Raw genomic sequence first — 20483 nt, forward strand, 5'->3', positions numbered from 1 at the left:
ACCCAGGGGCTTCAAGAATTTGGGCCGACCCCCCCCCCGCACCGCCCGGACTCGGTTTGGGGTGCGCTCGCCGGGTTCTGACCAGTCCCTGGACGCTGTGCAGCTCTACATGATTTGTTAGGGGTCAGGTGCTTGACGCGGCCTCCGAGAAATCCCCCCCTTAAGCAAGACTCTAGGGTGCGATTCACACCCTCCAAGCATTCCGCCCCCTCCCTCTCGAGGCACAAGGCAGTGATAGGGTCTGCAACATCTCACAGAACCTCACCGGGGGGTATCCCCTCTCTCCTTCCTCTAGGCACGAGGCCCCCGGCATTGCTATGTCCAAAGGCAACAAATCATCAAGGCAAACTGACATCTTCACGCTGCTGAACATGTCGGCTGGAGGGGAGAAAAACAAGAAGAGTTAACGTAACGAGGGGGGAATGGGAAATCCACCGCCCGAGAGCCAAGCTCCCATGGCCTCCCAGTCGGTCACAAAAGCCGATCTACACGAACTCTTATCGGCCCTCACTAGAGAATTCAAAAAGGGAACGGAAGAAGTTAAAAACCAAATTGCCAGTCTGAATAAGAGAGTGGGTGAGATCGAATCAAGAACTGAGGAAATCGAAACAACGCTCTGCGAACAGAACTTTGAGATCGGAGAAGGAGCCGATAGAATTGGGGCCCTGGAGTGCAGATGTGATGCACTCGAAGCCAAGCAGGAAAATGCTGAAAACCGCTCCAGACGGAACAATATTAGGATTCGAGGCATCCCACTAGCAATCTCGGAAGGAGACCTTCCAACTTACGTAGCGGACCTCCTCCGCCACGCCATCACCCTTCCAGATGATGCCCCCCTGGAGCTTGACAGGGTGCACAGGACCAGACCCAGACATAATCCCAATGGCTCAGCTGACGTACTGGTCAGGGTCCACTTTTTCAAGCTCAAAGAGGAGATAATGCAAGAAGCTAGAGCCATGGGTCAGATACACTTCCGGGATTCGGAAATATCCCTGTTCCAAGACCTGGCAGCAGCGACCCTAGCAAAACGAAGAGCTCTCAAACCAATGGCTGACTGGCTGCGCGACCGCAAGATCACCTACCGCTGGAACTTCCCCTCAGGTCTCTCCTTCACTTGAGAGGGGAAAACCCGACAAATCCCGTCCGCTCATGAAGCAGAAATATTCATGAACCCGGAGGCGGCAGCGGAAGTTCCCAGGAACTCTGGTCGCTCACCCGAGGGTACTGGCAGAGAGTCTCTTTGCTCGTGGGCCCGAATTGAGGGTCGTCGCAGGATGCGCGGCCCATCCTCCAAAGGGAAAAATAGCAACAACTGCTGATGCCGCCTCCCCTTTTGACCACCGCAATCTCCACTGAGGCGGCAGGTACTCCTCGAACATTGGGGGCCAAGCAGGCTCGAGCCCTATGCAGAAACGACGGTCCACAATCTAGCCCGCTCCATGGGCTCTCTTTTCACCATCTACGCACGGGGACCTAGGGCCTCGCATATAACTGGTAGTCTCGGCCCAGCCGACAGCCCCGTTGGTGGAAGGCTGGTCTGGACACTGATACCTATTCTTTGTTTCAGGTTTTGTTCTAGTTTTTCATGTTTGTTCACCATGGTCAGAGAAAGGGGCAAGCGAGAATTAAGAAGTCATTGGTAGGGGGGGGTGATTCATCGGTCAGGGTGCAAGCTGCAAGGGGTTTTCTCACCTTACAAGAGGCCTCTGGAACAGGCACATCTCAGCCCACCAGGAGAGGGGAGGCCTCCACTCCCCACACGGACAGAAGCAGGCGATATCCATTGCCAGACTCTCCCTTGAATGGCCCTACCGCATAGCGAGCTTTCCATGTTAACCTGGAATGTCCAGGGCCTGAACGCCCCTCGGAAGAGGAAATCCGTGGAACACAGGCTCTCCCAGCTAGCACCCGACATTGTATGCCTCCAGGAGACTCACCTCCTCAGTATGGATGAGCGCCGGATAGCCTTCCAACGCTATCCTAAACGCTTCTTTGCCTCTGCGGGCCTCAAGAAAAGAGGGGTGGCCATCTTGATAAGCCGAAACATCCCGCTGACGAATATATCAATCAAAAGAGATCCAGAGGGGCGGTACATTCTCCTGAAAGGCCAGCTAGTGGAGCTTCCCATTACCATAGCAGCTATATACTGCCCAAATACAGCACAAAGCCTATTCCTGCGAAACCTCCTTCCGGTACTTTCAACTTTCACCGAAGGGCAGCTGTTCATAGGGGGTGACTTCAACCTGACTCCCGACCCTAATCTGGATAAAACTCTCTCCCCAGTCAAGGAAGACTTCAGCAAAGCCCTCGCGATGGCAGAATTCCTGAGGGAAAGCGACTCCATAGATGTCTGGAGATGGGCTAACATGGGGACCAGGGATTACACATTCTTCTCCCACGCCCATCTGGGACATTCAAGGATTGATCTCCTGCTCCTTTCTAGCTCTCTCGTCCCCTGTGTTGAAACCATTCAAATAGGACACAGAGCACTTTCGGACCATGCTCTGGTCATAATGAAATTGAGGGTACAGAGTTTCCCCGAGCCAACCCAGCGTCATTGGAAACTGCAAGACCAAATCTTGACAGACATATCAATCAGAACAGAAATGGCAGAAGCCCTCAATAATTACTTTAAAGAAAATACCACTAAAGACACTTCAATTTCTACAATCTGGGATGCCATGAAACCTGTGATCAGGGGCACGGCTAACGACTGCACCGCCAGACTGCGACGCCTTCGCAAACTGCAACAGGACAAACTCGAAGCGGAGGTGGCTGAGGCGGAACGCATCCTGAAGCAGGGACCGAATAGGAAGGCAAGCCGCGCGCTCCAGAGATCAAAACGAACTCTAGAAATGCATCTAGCAGACAAGGCAGCCAGAGCACTCACGTACACCAAACAATTTTACTATGTGCACAGCAACAAAGCAAACCGCCTCCTGGCCCACAAATTGAAAAAGCTGCACTCTCGGAACACCATCCAATGTCTCCAGGACGCACAGGGAACGACGCGCTACACCAAGCCAGAGAAAATAGAGATCATGACTGCGCATCATAGAGTAAGCATGTCGGGTTCCCCCATGGCAGTAGACGCACACGCAAAATACCTAGCTGGGATAAAGTCGCTCGACCCACATCCTCGCCTGGCAGCCCTCTTCAACTCCTTCCTCTCATCGGGAACAACCACCCCCTCGATGGAAGAGTCGCTAACAGTGCTGCTTCTCAAACCAGGCAAGGATCGGAGTCTATGTGCCTCATACAGGCCCATCACGCTTCTGAACTACGAAGCCAAAAACTTCGCCAAAATCCTAGCAAACAGGCTGGCTCCTTTACTACCGGACATCATTCACCCGGACCATACTGGGTCCATCCCCGGCCGTCGCACTCACGACAATATCAGAAGATCCATAAATATTATCGAATCAGCCTGCAGGATGGGTCGGGAGCTGATGGTTCTCTCGCTCGACGCTCACAAAGCTTTTGACAGGCTTGACTGGGGCTACATACACAAAACATTAAGTCACTTTGGCTTCGGCCCCAATTTCATTAAATGGACTCTAAATAACTATCAGCAGCCATCCACCAGGCTGAGAATTAATGGAACCAGATCCGACACAATCCACATCTCGAGAGGCACAAGACAAGGATGTCCGCTCTCCCCATTGATCTTTGCCCTCTCTATGGAGCCGTTTGCATGCAGAGTGAGGCAAAATACTGCAATCCAAGGCCTATCGATCAAAGCCTAAACATATAAAGCTCCCTTATATGCCGATGATGTACTCTTAACATTGACTAAGCCTAGGGAATCCATGAAAGCTCTATGGTCCGAATTGAAAGAATTTGGGGAAGCTTCGGGGTTCAAGGTGAACCTTTCCAAATCTTCGGCTCTGGGCATCAACCTACCTCGATCTACGATCACGGACATTGCAAAGGAATATCTCATCTCCTGGTCTGAAAAGCACCCATCATACCTAGGGGTTCAACTATCAGACTCCCCCGACAAACTATACAAAGCTAATTCCCCCCCCCCGTTCAAAGAATTCAAGAGCGATCTAGCACGCTGGCGGAAGCAGGAAATCTCCTGGTTCGGAAGAATAACAGCTCTGAAAATGAACCTCATTCCAAGACTGCTCTACCACTGCTCAGCCCTGCCAACGGCTATTCCGAAGCAAGCGATACAGAAACTCCAAAGGCGCATCATGAGATACATCTGGGTGGGAAAACAGCCACGGATCCCAAGGAATCTCATGCTGCGGAGCCGAGTCACAGGGGGACTGGGAGCACCCGATGTTGCCAGATATATCCTTGCCGCCCAGCTCTCACACGCATTTTCCTGGCCACAAACCACTCCAAAACCCCGCTGGCTAGAGCTGGAGGAAGCCTGGAGCCCAGTCCCAATCACCTCGCTACCACATATAAAACGCTCCAGTGACTGTCCGGACAATGGCCCGCTCTCAGCAACCGAAAACACGGTGGCGAATTGGAAGAAGGCGGCGCGTCGATGGAGAGTCCGCAGCACTACGGGCCCGCTCACCCCGATCTGCGGGAACCCGGAATTCTCACCGGGTACGAGCCCCATGAACTTCCAAAGATGGAGGGAGGGAGGATTGGAGAAAGTTCGCGACTTCTTTGAGGAGGGCAGCCCTCTGGACTTCGAGGCCTGCAAGGCAAAATTCAAGGTTCCCGAGACCGAGAGGTTCAGGTACACCCAACTCAGGCACTGGCTATCAAATAGGATCATGAAAAACCTGGGAAGCAGAGTCCTAACAGCCCTAGAACAGACCCTCACATCACCACCCCCCAAGGGCAAGATATCCACCCTTTACAAGATCCTAGATAGAACTCACCCTACCCACAAGGAACCATACATGCTCAAATGGGAGAGAGACATTGGCAGACCCATTGAGCCGGAGGAATGGGACCAGATATGGACCAGAGCAAATAGAAGCTCGAAATGTGTTTTTAACAAGGAGAGGGCATTCAAGGTATGCTACAGGTGGTACCGGACCCCAGAATCCCTCAACAAATGCAATCCGGCGATTCCACCAACGTGCTGGAGAGGGTGCCTGGACAAAGGCACACTTTACCATCTGTTCTGGACGTGCCCCAAGTCTCTGCAGTTTTGGAAAGCAGTATTAGAACAAATCTACTTGATCACGGGATTGGCAATCCCTCGGGACCCGGGGATCGTACTGCTCGGAGCAAGTGGCGAGGGCCAATTCCCCCGATCAGGCCACAGGGCAGAACTCTGCTCCCATCTGCTGATCGCGGCCAAGATCTCAGTAGCAAGGATCTGGAAAAACCCAGAAGGCCCGTCGGTCCAAATGTGGTGGACCAAGTGCTGGGACATAATAGCAGCGGAAAAAAATCACGGCCCTTAGGTTTGGGAACAGAGACAAATTCTACCACACTTGGTCACCCTTCTTGGATTACGCGCAGTCATACCCAGGTCTGGCCCGACAGCCCCCGCCCTACGTTGGATGGACAAATGGGACTGAAATACAAGAGGGAGCATTCCAGGCCACCCAGCTGGAGGAATTGGCCCGTTCCAGCAAATTAAAGGGGAGACAGTGAAATCCTGGATCTAAAGTGCAACCCCCCCCCCCCGCGGGACCCTAAAAGCTGGTTCCACCTCTGGGAGGTCTGAAGCCGAGGAGGGGCTCACTCACTCCCACCGAACTCTGGCCACCACATGCAGCTAAACCTTCCTCACTGACCTACTGTTTTGTTTATATTTTGTGTTTGTTTCTTTAATTTGTATTCTCAAGCGAGACTTCACAGAGGGAAATAATTGCCTATGACATATTGAAATTCTCGCTTGTTCAAAACCAATAAGAATATGTTAAAAAAAAAAAAAAAAAAAAAAAAAACAGGTCAGCAGTGTGGCGTCTTCCACGACCTACATTATTAAACTAATCTACAGCTGGAGCACTCGCTTTACCTAAATTTGACTACTGCAATACATTATTCCTGGGTTCTTCTGAACACAATCTAAATAGACTCCAGGTACTCCAAAATAACTCACTGAGAGCAGCACTTAGACTCCCTAGATCCTGCCGTATATCCAATCACAGACACAACGCCAACTGGCTGCCCATCCGTGACAGAATCACACTACGCACCCTGGCCATCACGCACAAATGCCTCACAAACTCACCCCCAAAATACCTGGCGGACAAAATTTGTAAACACCAACCCACACGTTCTACCAGATCCTCTCACTCCCATAAACTGGTGGTACCAAGGTTCAATTTAAAAACAGCCGGAGGAGCCAGCTTCCCTATCCAAACTGCCAAACGATGGAACTCTATTCCCATCCCTCTTACACGGGAGCCCTCCTTCCTCACTTTTAAAGCCAGAATAAAAAAATTGGCTGAGCAACAAGCCTCATCACTAAGACCTCATCACCATGTTATCTGATCACTGTCTATTTATGTTACTATTCATCATCTTTGTTTAGCTATAATACTGTACATTACCTCCTGTGATCTGACCCACTATCTGACCCACCTGTAACCAGGGTCCCATTGTTGTCTCCAAACTTGATTGTAATTTGCCTGCCTTATTATGTATGCAACCTTTGAGTTTTTAAGCACCCATCTACCTCAGGGTTTGGTGCACAATATAAATAATAAAGAAATACAAAAATACAAATTGAACTTATACCAAGCGCTCATTCCTGATCAATCCCCAGGGGTGTTAGTGACCAGGGGGAAATGGGAATTATACATGGAGACAATCATCTATGACAACAAGTGGAGGCATATCTGTCAACATGTAAGAGAAGTGTAAAAAAATTCAACAATTAAAGCTTATACAGTATAAATATGTGCACAGGACATAGTTGATACCAGAGCAGGTACATACATTCTTCTCAGAAAGTCTGGCCGCATGCCCAAGTTGCAAGCTGGTCCCTGCTAATTTCCTCCCACATAATAATGTGAAGCTGCTCCCATATGCGGCCCTCGTGGCGGTTAGCAGTGGCATGCCTGGTTGAAATAATGGGTTGGGACTTGGAACTTGACCCTGAGGTTTGCTTATTGGGCAAACTGCAGACAAGGAAGAACAAGCCAGTTTATTGCTCTGAGATTTATTTTAGTAAAGCACCAAATTGTGATGCATGGTAAGAGCGCCACCCCAATGACTTGTAAGGTCCACTGCCGAGAGATACATGCAGAATGCCATTAGAGCCGGGCCTGAGAGACTTTCAGGATGGGATGAGCTACTGAGTTTGCTACAATACCCGTCTGATGTGATAACACCCTGATCGATGGGCCTCCAGAGATAACCCATCATCGCCCAAATGAGGCCCATACCACGCCGTTTAGGGAACACAAAGTCACATGGGTGTATTATATATGAAATTAAACTATTATGCATGATTTTGTCTAATGTATTAGCGCTCCATAGACAGTGCTCTGGTCATCAAAATACATTGTTCCAAATACATTGTTCCAACTATCTCTGAACTGGGTATTGCTGGAATGATTTGGATGTCGCTGATTGTTATTGTGCTTATTCTACTAACTGCCTGCATAGTTGAAATAACCTCAATAAAATGATTGAACAAAAAACATAAAAAAGAAGGAGTAAGGGTGTGATTTTTTTGGAGAAGGAGACGCAGAGTTTTGGAGGCAGTTAGAAGCAAGACACAGAGCAAAAGAAGATGATAAAAGAGAAGGGGAAGAGGAGGAGGAGCAGAGTGAGATGGGGGCAGATAAGGAAAGTATGCCAGAGACAGGATCAAGGAACATTCCAGAGTGGTGAGAAGAGGGGGATGAAGCGGCCGACAATAAGAAGGGGGGAAACATTAGGAGACAGTCAGAAGAGGAGAGCAGGCAGCAGCAGAGTGTCTGGTTAAGATCCAAAGGGGTAGCTAAGAAAGAGGCCATTCCTGAGCATCTAAAGAGGGAGTCTGGAATGGGTAGAGGAACAGGCAGCTGGTGGAGCTTTGCGGTGCAGGTGGAGCCAGTGAAGAGGGTGGAGGAGGATGACAGAGATAGAATGAGGCCCCTTAGGCTCAAGCATGTGGTGAGGCATGAAGGAGAAAGATTGGGCTGGTAGGCCAGGGTACCAGGACCCTCTGAAAGGGAGGATGTGCATGGTCTATGAGTAAGCCAATACAAGCCCAGGGTTGATGTTCCATCCGACTCAGACTTCAGGTGTTGGGGAGAAACCTCAGACTATACATTGGACGCAGACCAAGCGAGCAAGTCCCTCTCTGGGCCTGAGAAATTAGGAGGCGAACTTCCCAGACTAACTCAAGCAAGCTACAGAATATGCCTAGAAAACAGAACATCAAGAAGGAGCCACTTCACCTAAAGATTAAGTGACTACGCAAGGCCCCCGAGAAATACCCAAAGGCGAGGGGTCACCCAAATGGCATTCAGATTTATAGTTCTTCTTTTGTTTCCCCAATTCAGCCCAAACCTGTAAACATCCCAAATAAACCTTGTTGGGCTGTGCTTTTTGTGTAGTGCTTTTTGTTGGGACCACTCTGCTTCCTGACAACAGACAACAAGAGAAGGACTACAAAGCATTAGGTACCTTTAACTCTTCTTGCTTTTTGTAGTAGTACATCATCATTTGTTTTTGCTCTTCGCCGCTGATGATCGGCTCACGTGCTGGTGCACCTTGTCCTCTCTGGTAGATGAGAGCAAAATCATAGTACAAATTTTTTTTTTTTTTTTTTTTTTTTACAACCTCATAGTACAAATGTTATCAACTTGGAAACTCATGTTTGTATTAGCAGACACAAACATAACAATCTCACATGAAAAACTAAGAAACTACATAAGTCACTATGCTGCTTGTGTATAACTCACTATTAATGCATATACACAAGGAGCATGTTACAAACTGCACTATTAATTTACTGAAAAAATAACAAAAAAAATGCTACGATCATCACACTTAAAACAACTTTATCAGCAAACTATAGTTTGTATAGATTAAATGTTTGCATTGGTTTTTGTAGAAAAGCTGTTTCCTGGACACTCTGGTAAGGTTCTTCAGGTAAGCTTTATTGTAGTTACATTACACAATGTTACAGCGAACCACTGGGTCCCATCACCCAAGCTAGCTTCCCCCAACTGCTCAATCCTAGAACCTTCACATCCAAACATTCTGTCACAGCACACCAACATTCTGTCAGCATCGTCATACACCTGCATTCACTCCAAGCACATCACAACCCCCCCTCACTCACACACACACACACAATCTTTTAGTAGGAGAGATGCAATTCCAAAAAGAGCGGGGAGCGTCAACTAACCCCCCCCAACATACCATTTATCCGTACACGGAGGACGTCCCCCCTTTCTACACTTGCTGGCTTCTGCAGCAATCTCCAAACATTTCGGACAGATCCCCAACTTAGTACGGATTCCCTCCACTCAACCTCATTTTCTTTTTTTTTTCTTTTACGGAAGGCGCAACCCTCCATCCTTGTGGAAGGCGCGGCCCTCCTACTTTGCGGGACACCTTTCCCACCTACAGTCTTTTGCAGAAGGCACAGCCCTCCTATTTTATGGGACACCATTCCCACACATACACATTGATGAAGGCGCGACCCTCCTTACCTTGTGGGACATATTTCCACACATACACACTGCTGAAGGCGCGACCCTCCTACCTTGTGGGACATATTTCCACACACACAGACACACACACACACACACACACACACCTGGGAAGGCGCGACCCTCCTACCTTGTGGGACATATTCCCACACATACACACTGCTGAAGGCGCGACCTTCCCATACCCACACACACTCACTGGGGATGGCACGACCCTCCTACCTTGTGAGACACCATTCCCATTCACTCATTCATCCAACTTCTCAACAGGCATTGTTAAAATACACAAGATTCATCATGGCCCTCACATAACAATCAACATTTTTCTTCTTAAATTTTGAAAATGAGTTGCTAAGTGTCCATGCTGATTATCAACTCTAAACCTGAAAATCCTCAACCGGTTAGCTCTAGCCCACTTCTGTGGCTTTTGCAAGACTCAAGGAACATCCTTGCCCCTAAAAAAAGAAGAAAAAAAAAAGAAAATGCCAACCATAACTAAAAGTCCATGGGCGCATTGCACTTCTAACCTACAAACTCTAGAAAAATGTTAGTCCCTGTAGGTGCATCTACATCTCACCACTTCACTGCCCAAATGTCATACACGTTTCGCCATAATCTACCATTGTTACGCCAGGTTCTCATTCCCTACGCACAGCACTAATGGTGTTCAACCTCGCATCTTACTATCGTTCCAGATGCACTAGCCTCCGCAGACTCACCAAGTTAGCAAGCGTTTTTACTACGCACTATCCATACATAACTAAAAGCAATGCCATCTCTGGGCACAACACGATCAACATAAAGCAGATGCTTTGCATTTGCGCTACCAGAACTTTAAGATCATCTGTGCCTCCAACACTGCGTTCTTGACCTCGATCAGTTTTACTGACACAACCAATGCAATCCACCACACGGTGCTAAACAAAAACAGCATGATCAACTCAAAACAGGCATTGAGCTTCACGCTGCTGAAACTTTCAAACCACCTTTCCATCAGCGATCTTGAACGTAGGTGCTGTTCACAATCCTCGCCAATTTATGGGAGCGTCCCTGTGGGTCGTCAATTTATGGATTCATGGGCATTTAGCTTCTCAATGCGCCACTAATCTGGTCACGTAGGAGCATGGCAGCCCTACATTTATCCACATTCATCAGCCCACGTGCAACATTCAATGTCCAGTACCTTCTTTACATCGGAGCAGTCTTCCCACATTCTCCAGCTCATAATCCCTGTCCGGTTGCATTACACCAACGTTCCTAAATTCTACTTCTTCTTTAACGATACTTCCTTACTGCGCACAAGTACTCGTTGCAGGGTTCTTTCCTCTGAACCCACTAACTGCCTCAGGTTTATATAAGCACTGAAGTCACGCTAGCGAAAACGAACGCATTTCCACCAACACTGACACCGTCCGAGTGACGTCACCACTAGGGGCCCTGTTGACAGAGAGTGCAAAACTCCTCCAACCGTCGGTGACGTGGGGCAGCGTCTGTTCCCGATTCATTCTGAAACTAATGAGGTACGTGAGCAGAGCAACGCTTCGTCTGCCAATCTCTAACCCCTCTCCCGCAGGCAGTCTCCATATGTGGGGAAAAAGCGCTCTTTAATACCACTCCTTTCCCTGGGTACTGTAATTTAAGCTTGCAACACCCAGCCCAGGGCAGGAGCACATCTCCCTTCGACCTTCTCTCCATGTGGGCTCCATAGTCCATGGGCACTCCTTATTGGGCCTCATTTACAACATCTCTCTCCCCCACCGGGTTGCCTGCTACTATCTGCCACTGCTGGGTTGTTGGAGTGCCCCCATTTCACTTTCTCTGGGCACAAGGATTTCTTCCTTCTGCTTCACCTTCGCCCTGAGAGTGGCCCCTCTTTATTGTCCCTGATCCTTTTGTTGGGGCACAGCTCCCCTTTTCCTTGACCAGGGCTTCCTAAAGGTCTCTTCATTTTCCCCCTTTCTTTCCCCTGGGTGATGGGACTTACTTTTTATAGGTGGGCAGTGGTTCCTCTACTTCTCCCCCATCAGCAGACAGGTCATCTTTTTGTTTTCTTTTGCATGTAGGTTCTTTTCCTTTACTTGAGACTCGTCGCCAGTATAGAAAAGCTGTGTCCTGGACACTCTGGTTAGGTTCTTCAGGTAAGCTTTATAGTAGTTACATTACACGATGTTACAGTGAACCACTGCGTCCCATCACCCAGGCTAGCTTCCCCCAACTGCTCAATCCTAGAACCCTCACACAGCATTCACACCCAAAACATTCTGTCACAGCACACCAACATTCTCTCAGCATCATCATACACCTGCATTCACTCCAAACCACACCACATCACTATTCTTCACATTACTTAAACCATAAAGGAAAAAGAATATAAAATGGCCATAAAAACGTGCACAATCAGATACTCAGTCTACCCGTTCACATCCAGTCACCGCGTGTTCTCATGCTGCTCCATACCCAAACCCAGACGTTGTTATCCCTTGCAGTCTATACTCACGTGTCCGTGTTCTTCCAAAAGCCTCAGTTCGTGGTTAATCCACAACACGTCTGGGCCTCTCCCGGCTTCAACGAGCAGGCGGGGTTTCCGCAAAGGCGGCACCCACAAGGACCACTGCTGCTGCGTATGCGTTTTTGGGGGGACTGGTCAGCTGTAGGTGGGTACGGCCTTTCCGGAGAGGCCCTTGGATATGGCCACAATCGCAGGCCATCAGCATGTCTTGTCCTAATACAAAATGGAGTTACGAGGCAGGGACATGGTGAGCGCTATTCGCTTCTATGCGCTAGGGGGCTTTTATATGTGCCCTGGAGGTGGGGGCTATTCCCCCCTTGTAGGTTATATTGCCTCGTATGTGGTCTGCTTAACTTGGAAGTGCCTAGGGGGGGTGGGATAGTCTCATTTCCATCCCAACAGAGTCTTAAAGGTCAGCAAGTTACAACGAAGCAGAGGAAAGGGACAAAAGCATAAAGAAACTCCAGACTGAAGGTTGTCTTCGGAGAGATACGAGTCCTATTCCTTGCATAGTCTTGACAGGCATTTGGTTCTCCATAGCAAAGAGCAAACAAGTTAATTTGAGGTAAACTTCACTGCTGAAAGGTTGGAAAAATCCTCTTCTTACGCATGTCATTTGCAATTCAGGTGAGGCATACAAGAGCCTGCACAGGGCAACTGCAATGAAATTCTTTTTCCTCTTCTAGATGAGATGATACAGGAAAAGTGTACATTAGAAGACACTACTCTCAGAGTTGGTAGGCTAGAAGATAAAGGGTGGGGGATTTCTTCCCCCTTTTATAAGAAAAACATTGTATTATTGGTGTAAGCCTGAACCATTTTTCCCAGCTTTTTCTCCCATAGGAAAGATTAGAAAAAGGTTCAGAAAGATTGCCTTCAGCTCTGGGTGCTTAATAAGGCAATAGACCTGAGATTAGGGGTTGCGGGGGGGGTGGGAGGGAGGAGGGGGTCAGTTACAGGCCCGAGCGAAGCAAGGATTTTAATGATAGAGTCGCGGTATTACCAGACTGGTAATTTATTTGCATTTTTAAAGCGCTCAAACAGCCCGGGGCATCAAGGCGCTGTTACAGGAATATGACTTAGTTGCATATTTATAACGCGCTTAATACCCATAGGGATCGAACCTGTGTTGTTTCGTGTCGTCTTTTTTCCAAGGTGAGCACATTGCCGCTGAGCTATCATCCCCGACAATGCACCCCCTCTTCAGGTTTTATTGCGATTAGTATCCTGGTATGTTGGACCGGGGTACTAATAGTTTCTTTTTTTCGAGATGAGAAACCGCGTGTTGTCAGTTTCTCAACTCGAGTAAAAAACTACAAAAAAAGACGGCCACCATGGATCGGAGAGCCCGTTCTCCCTTTCCATGACGGCCATTCGTGTGCCGTGAACACTAGTGCTCCCGGTGCTGTGAGAAGCCTGAGGGGATTCTCCCAAGCAAACCTTGGGAATCCCTTATTCAGGTGGCATGGGAAGGGCTGGCGCTCTCAGATCCCAACCCTGGGGTTGGACGAGCGAGGGAGGATCAGCTGGGTAGGGGAGCTTGAGGTTGTGCCTGGGGAAATACCCCAGGTGAGACACGGTACCACATCGCAGAAGAAGTCCCGGAGATTTTCTTTGGGTATTCCAAATCTACTGCCCTTCCTCCCAATAAATCTTCCTTATCCAAAACCAACAAACCATCCACCTGTGGTAAACCCTTTAAGAGCCCAAAGGCCAGTGCCGTGGGAAAGTACATCTCCCAGTTATCCTGGTCCCTGCCTGAATACTCCCAACTATTCTTTTTTTATGTGTAAATGTTTTATTAGTTTTCAACAAAATAACATACAGGCTTTTCAAACAACACCAATTCACATATCGTCTAACACACCTGTTAAAACGCCCCCCTCAACCCTATTTCCCTCCAACGCCTATTCCACTCGTTTATCCACCCTTGTTATGTTCAGCCTGTTGAACCCGCCTCCCGTTCTTGCTCCTCGGGTTCCCGTAGTGCTTGTGCCCAATTCTGGGTATCCTCCAGTTAAGGGCTATTCATTCTTGTATCATGCGTCTACAGGCCACTAAATCTACATTTTGTTCCTCTGAGACCTACCGGGATTCTTCCCGTCACATTTTTGGAGGTCCCCAACCATACTCTGTGTGCTGGGCCATTGTGTGCCTTCCACCCCATCGCTATCCTATGCGTCGCCAATATATAAATATGTCAGATCCCTCAACTTGCTAACATGTCTCGCATGCGTGGGTCTTGGGAAGATACCTAGTAAACATGCTGTGGGGGAAACAGACTCTGCCATTATGCCGACCCTAGTCAAGGTATAGGCCACTTCCTCCAAGTACAGGCATAGCTTTGTGCAGGCCCAGAACATATGTATCAGGCCTGCATCCACTAGACCGCATTTCGGACAGGATTGCTCTGACGCTTTGCTGAATGTGGATTTTCTTCGGGGTTAAGTACGTCCTGTGAGTGATGTACAATTGGATAAACTGCAGTTTCGCATTTCTGGAAACCTTTTTGTGGTATCCCATGATCCTGCTCCAGACTGCGTCAGTGGCTCTTGCAGGTCCGCTTCCCAGCGATTTTAATTTGAGTCAATTTATAATCTGGCCTTGCCTGCAGCAAGTCATATAGCCTCGATACTGCATGTCCCCTTTCAGATACGTCGTAGAGTGTTTCTATTTTTTCATGTTCTAACAACCCCCGCACCCTCCCCCGTCCGTTCTCGGCCATCTCGCCTTTACTATATGGAGTAACGAGGCATGTATTATGTGCTGTCCTTCCTGTATTCCTGATTCCACAATGACTGCCTCAAAGGTCATCGGTCTCCCCTCCCTCAATACATCTCCTAATGTTGCCACCCCTATGGGCTCCCAATATTTCCTTACATTCAACCTAAATTGCATGTCTTCACTCTTTAATGTGACCAGCAGGATTTATGGGGAGTACAGTGTATCCGTGCCCAGACTACGGCGGGCCCTTTTCCATGTCACTTTGCCTAGTTTCAACAATAGCGGAGGGATGGGGTCTTGCGACGCTGCAGTCCACACCATCTCTTTCAAATAGAATGGGGTTCAGGCCTTTTGCAGTAATTCAGTGTCTTGGGATTGCTCATCCGACAACCAATATGTGCCAAATTGAAGTTGACACGCCACAAAATACCCCTCAAAGTCTGGCAGCTTTATCCTTACTTGCTCATATGGTCTCTGTAATTTCTCCAACAACATTATACTTCTCGAATTATGCCACAGGAATCTCCAGCAGATAGTGTTTAGTGTCTTGAATAAGGCTGTAGGTATATTGTATGGAACATTTGTGAAATAGTGGAGCAGCCTAGGAAGCACCACCATTTTCAACAACGTGGCCCTTCCCATTAAGGGGAGTGGCAGCTTATTCACCGCCCATAGTGCATTTTGTGTATATTCTGCCTTTGGGTCCTGGAGCACATCCATTCCTAAATATCTAAATGTGCTTCCGTTTTCCACGTGATTGAAAGCTCCGGCAGCGCACTACAAGGTTTACCTCCATACCCAGCGAGGGGGAATAGACATGAATGATTTCTGCACATTTATTGTAATGCCGGAGAAGTCTGCATAGCGCTCAAACACATCCAGTATATAATGCAAGTTAGTCTCTGGGTGCTGCAGATAAATGAGCATATAATCTGCATACAGAGAGATCTGGTGTGTGCCATCTCGTATTCTGATGCCCGTCTCATTGTATTCTTTCCGTAAATACACTGCTAGTGGTTCTAAGGCCAATATAAATGACATAGGAGACCATGGGCACCCTTGTCTGGTGCCTTTGCTTAACCACCATTGCTCCGATATGGTGGTGCCTGTCTTAACTCTGGCAACTGGCTTGCTATATAGCAGCTTAACCCATTTGATATATGTAGGACCTATGCCAAACCCCCTCAAAACCACCAGCAGCCATGGCCATCTGACCAAGTCAAATGCCTTCACGGCGTCAAGCGAGGCTACTGCCAACAGCCGGATACCTCCCTGCGTCTTGTCAATAAAATTGTGCAATCATCTCAAATTGCATGCAATGTTCCTATATGGGACATAACCTGATTGATCTGGGTGTATGAGTTTATGGATAACCGGCTTAAGCCTGTCCGCCAACAGAGCTGTGAGTATCTTCCCATCTTGATTGAGCAACAAAAGGGGTCTGTAAGAGCTGCATTCAGTTTCTGGTTTGTTGGGCTTCAAAAATGGTACTATGACTCCCTTAGGGACATTGGCAACAAACCTTTATCTAGTGCTTTGTTCAGCATCGCTAATAGCGGGGGCGTGACCTCAGTTATGAACTCTTTATAGAACTCTTTGTGTAGACCGTCCGCTCCTAGAGCTTTACCTGTCATCAACCCTCTTATGATATGTTCGAACTCCGTTACATTTATGGGGGCTTTTACGCCTCTTCTGCACCTAACTTGGAAAGCTCTATCAATTCCAGGGCTTCTGCTATATCTGACTCTTGAGTGTCCAATGTTTCCTCATACAGCCCCTTGTAAAATTCATAAAAACACTCATTAATATCCTGCTGTCTTTCGCAGACCTCCCCGTCCCCGGTTTCAATTGCTCGGATAATGCTGCACTGGGTTTCACTTTTGTATAAGCAGGCTAGTAAGCGTTCTGGTTTGTCCTCCTCCGCATGCTGTCATTCCACGTATTTCCTATAACTCAATTTACCTAGGCTATCCCAGTGTTCCATGCATTCTTGCTTCAGGGAGACCATCTCCCAAGCCTTCCCACCTAGTGGGTCATCCCACGCATCTATGCTCTCTAATTTCGTTTCTGCTTTATGTAAGTCCCTTTCAATTGCGACTTGCACCCCGTTCACCTTGGCTATTGTGGTTACCCCGATCACGACTTTGAAAGCTTCCCACAGTGTTCCTGCTGATGCAACGCTCCCTGTATGGTGCATAAAATAGACCTGCACGCCCTCTCTTACTTGTTCCCAGAATGCTGCGTCTTTTAAAGACTCACTTCTGAGTCTCCACATTGCGTGCCCTTGGAGGGGATTCTCTCCATGTAACAACCAGCGGGGCATGATCTGACAACACACGTTCTTTATATTCCACCCTCCCGAATTCCCGTAGGGTTTCTTCCCTCCCGTGAAGATGTAATCTAATATAGTGTACAGATTTTGTGGGGCAGAGTAATGCGAATATTCCCGGGTCTGCGGGTGTGGTGCCCCCTACCTTAGAAGTAACACACATGCAACATCTTCCCCTGTCCCCCTGTCCCTCCATATTAGTGCTTGGTGCCTCTTCCCTCATCTCCCTCCCCACCTTACGTTTTAACGTCTCCTGCACCAACAACAAAAAACAACAAAAGAAAGGTTCCAACTTTCAAAGTTATAAAATAGAACAAAAAATAAATCTTATAGACTCCATCTACTTTACATTTCTCAGTAAGTTACATAGACTCAATAAGATTTTCCATCATTTCCATTAGCATTGTGTGTTATGCTAATGTCAATAATGTGGCGGTCATCCCCCATTCCAGGCACTGGAACAGGGGATAACGGCCCGGCAGCCCAAGTTATCAGCCCAAGCGAAGCGAGGTCGGATAACGAGGGCTCCAGACCATTATCCACCCGTTCCATCCCCTGCAATGGGGGGGATGAAGGCCATTAGCACCCAGGTTCCCAAATCGGGAGCCCAGGGTGCTAAAAATAAAAGTTTTCAAAAGGATTTTTATTCCTACACCGGGATACCGTGCGTGTAGGAAGGAAAATCCTTCTCCAAGATGGCTTCCATGGAACGGGATGGCGGGGCTCCGCACATAGCCCCTCTTCCCTTTCCATGGTAGCGTGCAGAAGGCGAAGAGAGAACCATATGACCATATTACTACCAGCACATTTTTTTCCCCTTTCAAACCTATCCAACTTTCTAATAACTTTACCATAGCCAGTCCCAGGTGGACATGGCCACTTTAACCCCATTTGCCGTCCCTCATGGTCATGGCCAGTAGCCAGATTGTCCGGCTCAAGGCATAAGGTCATGATCCGGACAATCTGGCCACTGCCCATGGCCACAGGCTATACCTCAGTCACCAAAGGTACATCACCATTCATTGTAACTACATTATGACACTTGTCAAAAATTAAAACACGGGCACATTTGCAAAACCATGCTTTAAGGTCCTTGCCAATGCTCCTTACACGAGTTTGCTGGAAATCCGCACAAGTTTTATTTTTTCAAAACTGTCAAAATGTATGTACATACAATAGTCATATAACTTAGCCCCTACTTGACAAAATCCATTCCGACTTTACAGAAACATTCAAGGTTGGATCTATACTCTTTCTGAAAACTTTTGTCCACATTGGTCAAACGGCAACTAAGTTATAAGCCATCTAAAAATGTTGAGGCCCCCCCTCTAATTTAGCCCCCTTGACAAAATCCCACCAAACGTTACAGAAACATGTACATCTACATCTAAAATCTTTTTGCAAACTTTTGTGCAGATTCGTCGAATGGCACCACATTTATAAGCCTTTAAAATATTTTGGGACCCCCGCCCCTCTAATTTTGTTCCCTCATGACAAAATAGCTCCACACTTTCCAAAACCATTCAGAATCAAGTCTAGAATAAAATTCCCAAATTTCATGCAGTTTCATTGAGTGGCAACAAAGTTATAAACCATCCAAAAACTGCTTTTCACCAACCCCGTAATGTAGAAATAGGTATAGATGCCCCCGAACATCTGAAGTGTTCGCGAACATCACAGGAGGACTGTACCTGAACATCCAGACTGTTTGCGGACTTCGGTCATATCCGAGCCCATCTTCTTCACCCCTCACATCCCCCGAGATTGTTTGATAAGTTTGACAAGTGCACTGTTGTGTTTGCTAAGGATTCGTCCGGCGGGGGAGGAGGGGAGGGGAAATGGGGGCAAAGTTATAAGCCGCTCAAAAAGTGCTCTTCCTATGGGTTGAATTTGGACACCCCCCCCCCTTATCCCAGTGTGAGGAATTCGACCATCAGCACAGGGAGAGTGCGTGTTACGCTCACCTGGTATCCACAGGGACGCCACCCAGCCGGGTTACTCGCTGGTATGCCTCTCAGCTTTGCCCAGATATGGTCTGCGGGGAAGGTTCTGCCTGAAAATACAGGAGGACTGTGTTCAAGACTGACCGACTAGGGTAAGTATCCTCCCTCCACCCCGTATGATTTCAGTCCCTCTGGCGCCCTCTCCTCACCTTGTCGTAGAGTTAGGCATGCTCTCCGTCCTGCCTTCTTTTCAGGGGCGCGTTGTCTTTCATGGGCGGGTGCGGTCCAGTTACTTCACTGACGCCAGCCCGTTTGATATTGTTCAGGTAGGTATTATTGCTGTTCTTTAGTTTTGTTGCTATCCTGCATGCCTTTCTTGGTTTAAAATGTCTCTTTTTTCTCCCTTAGGTATGCGGAGCTTCAGCGCAGCGAACTGGCTTGGTTGAACCCCGCTGGTAAATGATGGCGCATTAAGAGGGCTATGATGCGTTAAGTAAGCGCTATGTGCAGCGCTGCAAAGTCTTGCCTTTGCTAACCTGTGTTTTCCTTCCTTGTAGGTTGCAGTGTTCTTCAGCGCGAGTGGAATGTCCGGAGTGGTGCCAGCCGAGAGACGACCAGCCAGGTAAGCCTTTTGAGCAGTTCGTAATTTGCAAATGTCTCTACCTCTTTCTTTAATGTTGGCTCTATCTTCCTCTTTCAGGTCGCTCTGTCCGGGAGGCGTGCAGATTTGAGGAAGCTGTTCTCAGTAGCTGCGAGTTGCTAAAGATGAAGACTGCGGGTAAGATGCTGCTGCTAATGATGTTTCTTTTGTCTCCTTGCAGGTTCTGCTTCTCCGAGGTTCGAGGGGATAGCTGGACACGGTGAGCGTCACGTTGCAAGCTGCAAAGTAACGCGAAGCATGTTGTCTTGCTCGGGTGTGGTTTAAATGGCCCCAACAAAATAGTCCAGGTAAAGTAGTCCCTAGGCTACCACACCCAAAACACTAGACCGCATAGCTTGGTTCCTTGGAACCAAGCTATGAAGATGCCTCCATGTTGGATGACAAAACATTAAGTAGTTCCTAAGCACATGTTTTTCATGGTGTATGAGCCTGGCGCCATAGGCGCCCGGGGTGGCCCCATGAGGGTTTTGGAAGAGGATGCCAGGCTCCAGAGGCCCGAGCCCTGACTCCACCTGGCCAATGGGTTTGACAGAGGAGTTTTGGGCGAGGGTCGTGACAGCGCGCTTGCCTGGGCTTTTGATTTTTTGATGAATGAAAATAAATGATGGGAGATCAAACTCAGAAATGTGCATGGCCATTCCGCACACATTTCTTCTGCTTCCCACACGAACCGCATAGTTACGTGTACTCCGGGAAGACACAGCCTACACGTGCAGTCTTCCCCGGTCATATTCAG

General features: G+C 48.2%; 1 protein-coding gene across 1 annotated transcript in view; it reads right to left on the reverse strand.

Moving 5' to 3' along the window:
* CFAP298 (cilia and flagella associated protein 298) overlaps positions 1-20483 on the reverse strand; it is a 104734-nt gene that overhangs the window by 49054 nt on the left and 35197 nt on the right. The window contains exon 7 of the mRNA XM_069636344.1: positions 8548-8643. Within this exon, the coding sequence (XP_069492445.1) occupies positions 8548-8643 (96 nt within the window). The remainder of the gene's footprint in view (positions 1-8547; positions 8644-20483) is intronic.

This window comes from Ambystoma mexicanum, chromosome 7p (assembly GCF_040938575.1).
Source record: "Ambystoma mexicanum isolate Mex_15411 chromosome 7p, UKY_AmexF1_1, whole genome shotgun sequence".
Classification (NCBI taxonomy): Eukaryota; Metazoa; Chordata; class Amphibia; order Caudata; family Ambystomatidae; genus Ambystoma; species Ambystoma mexicanum.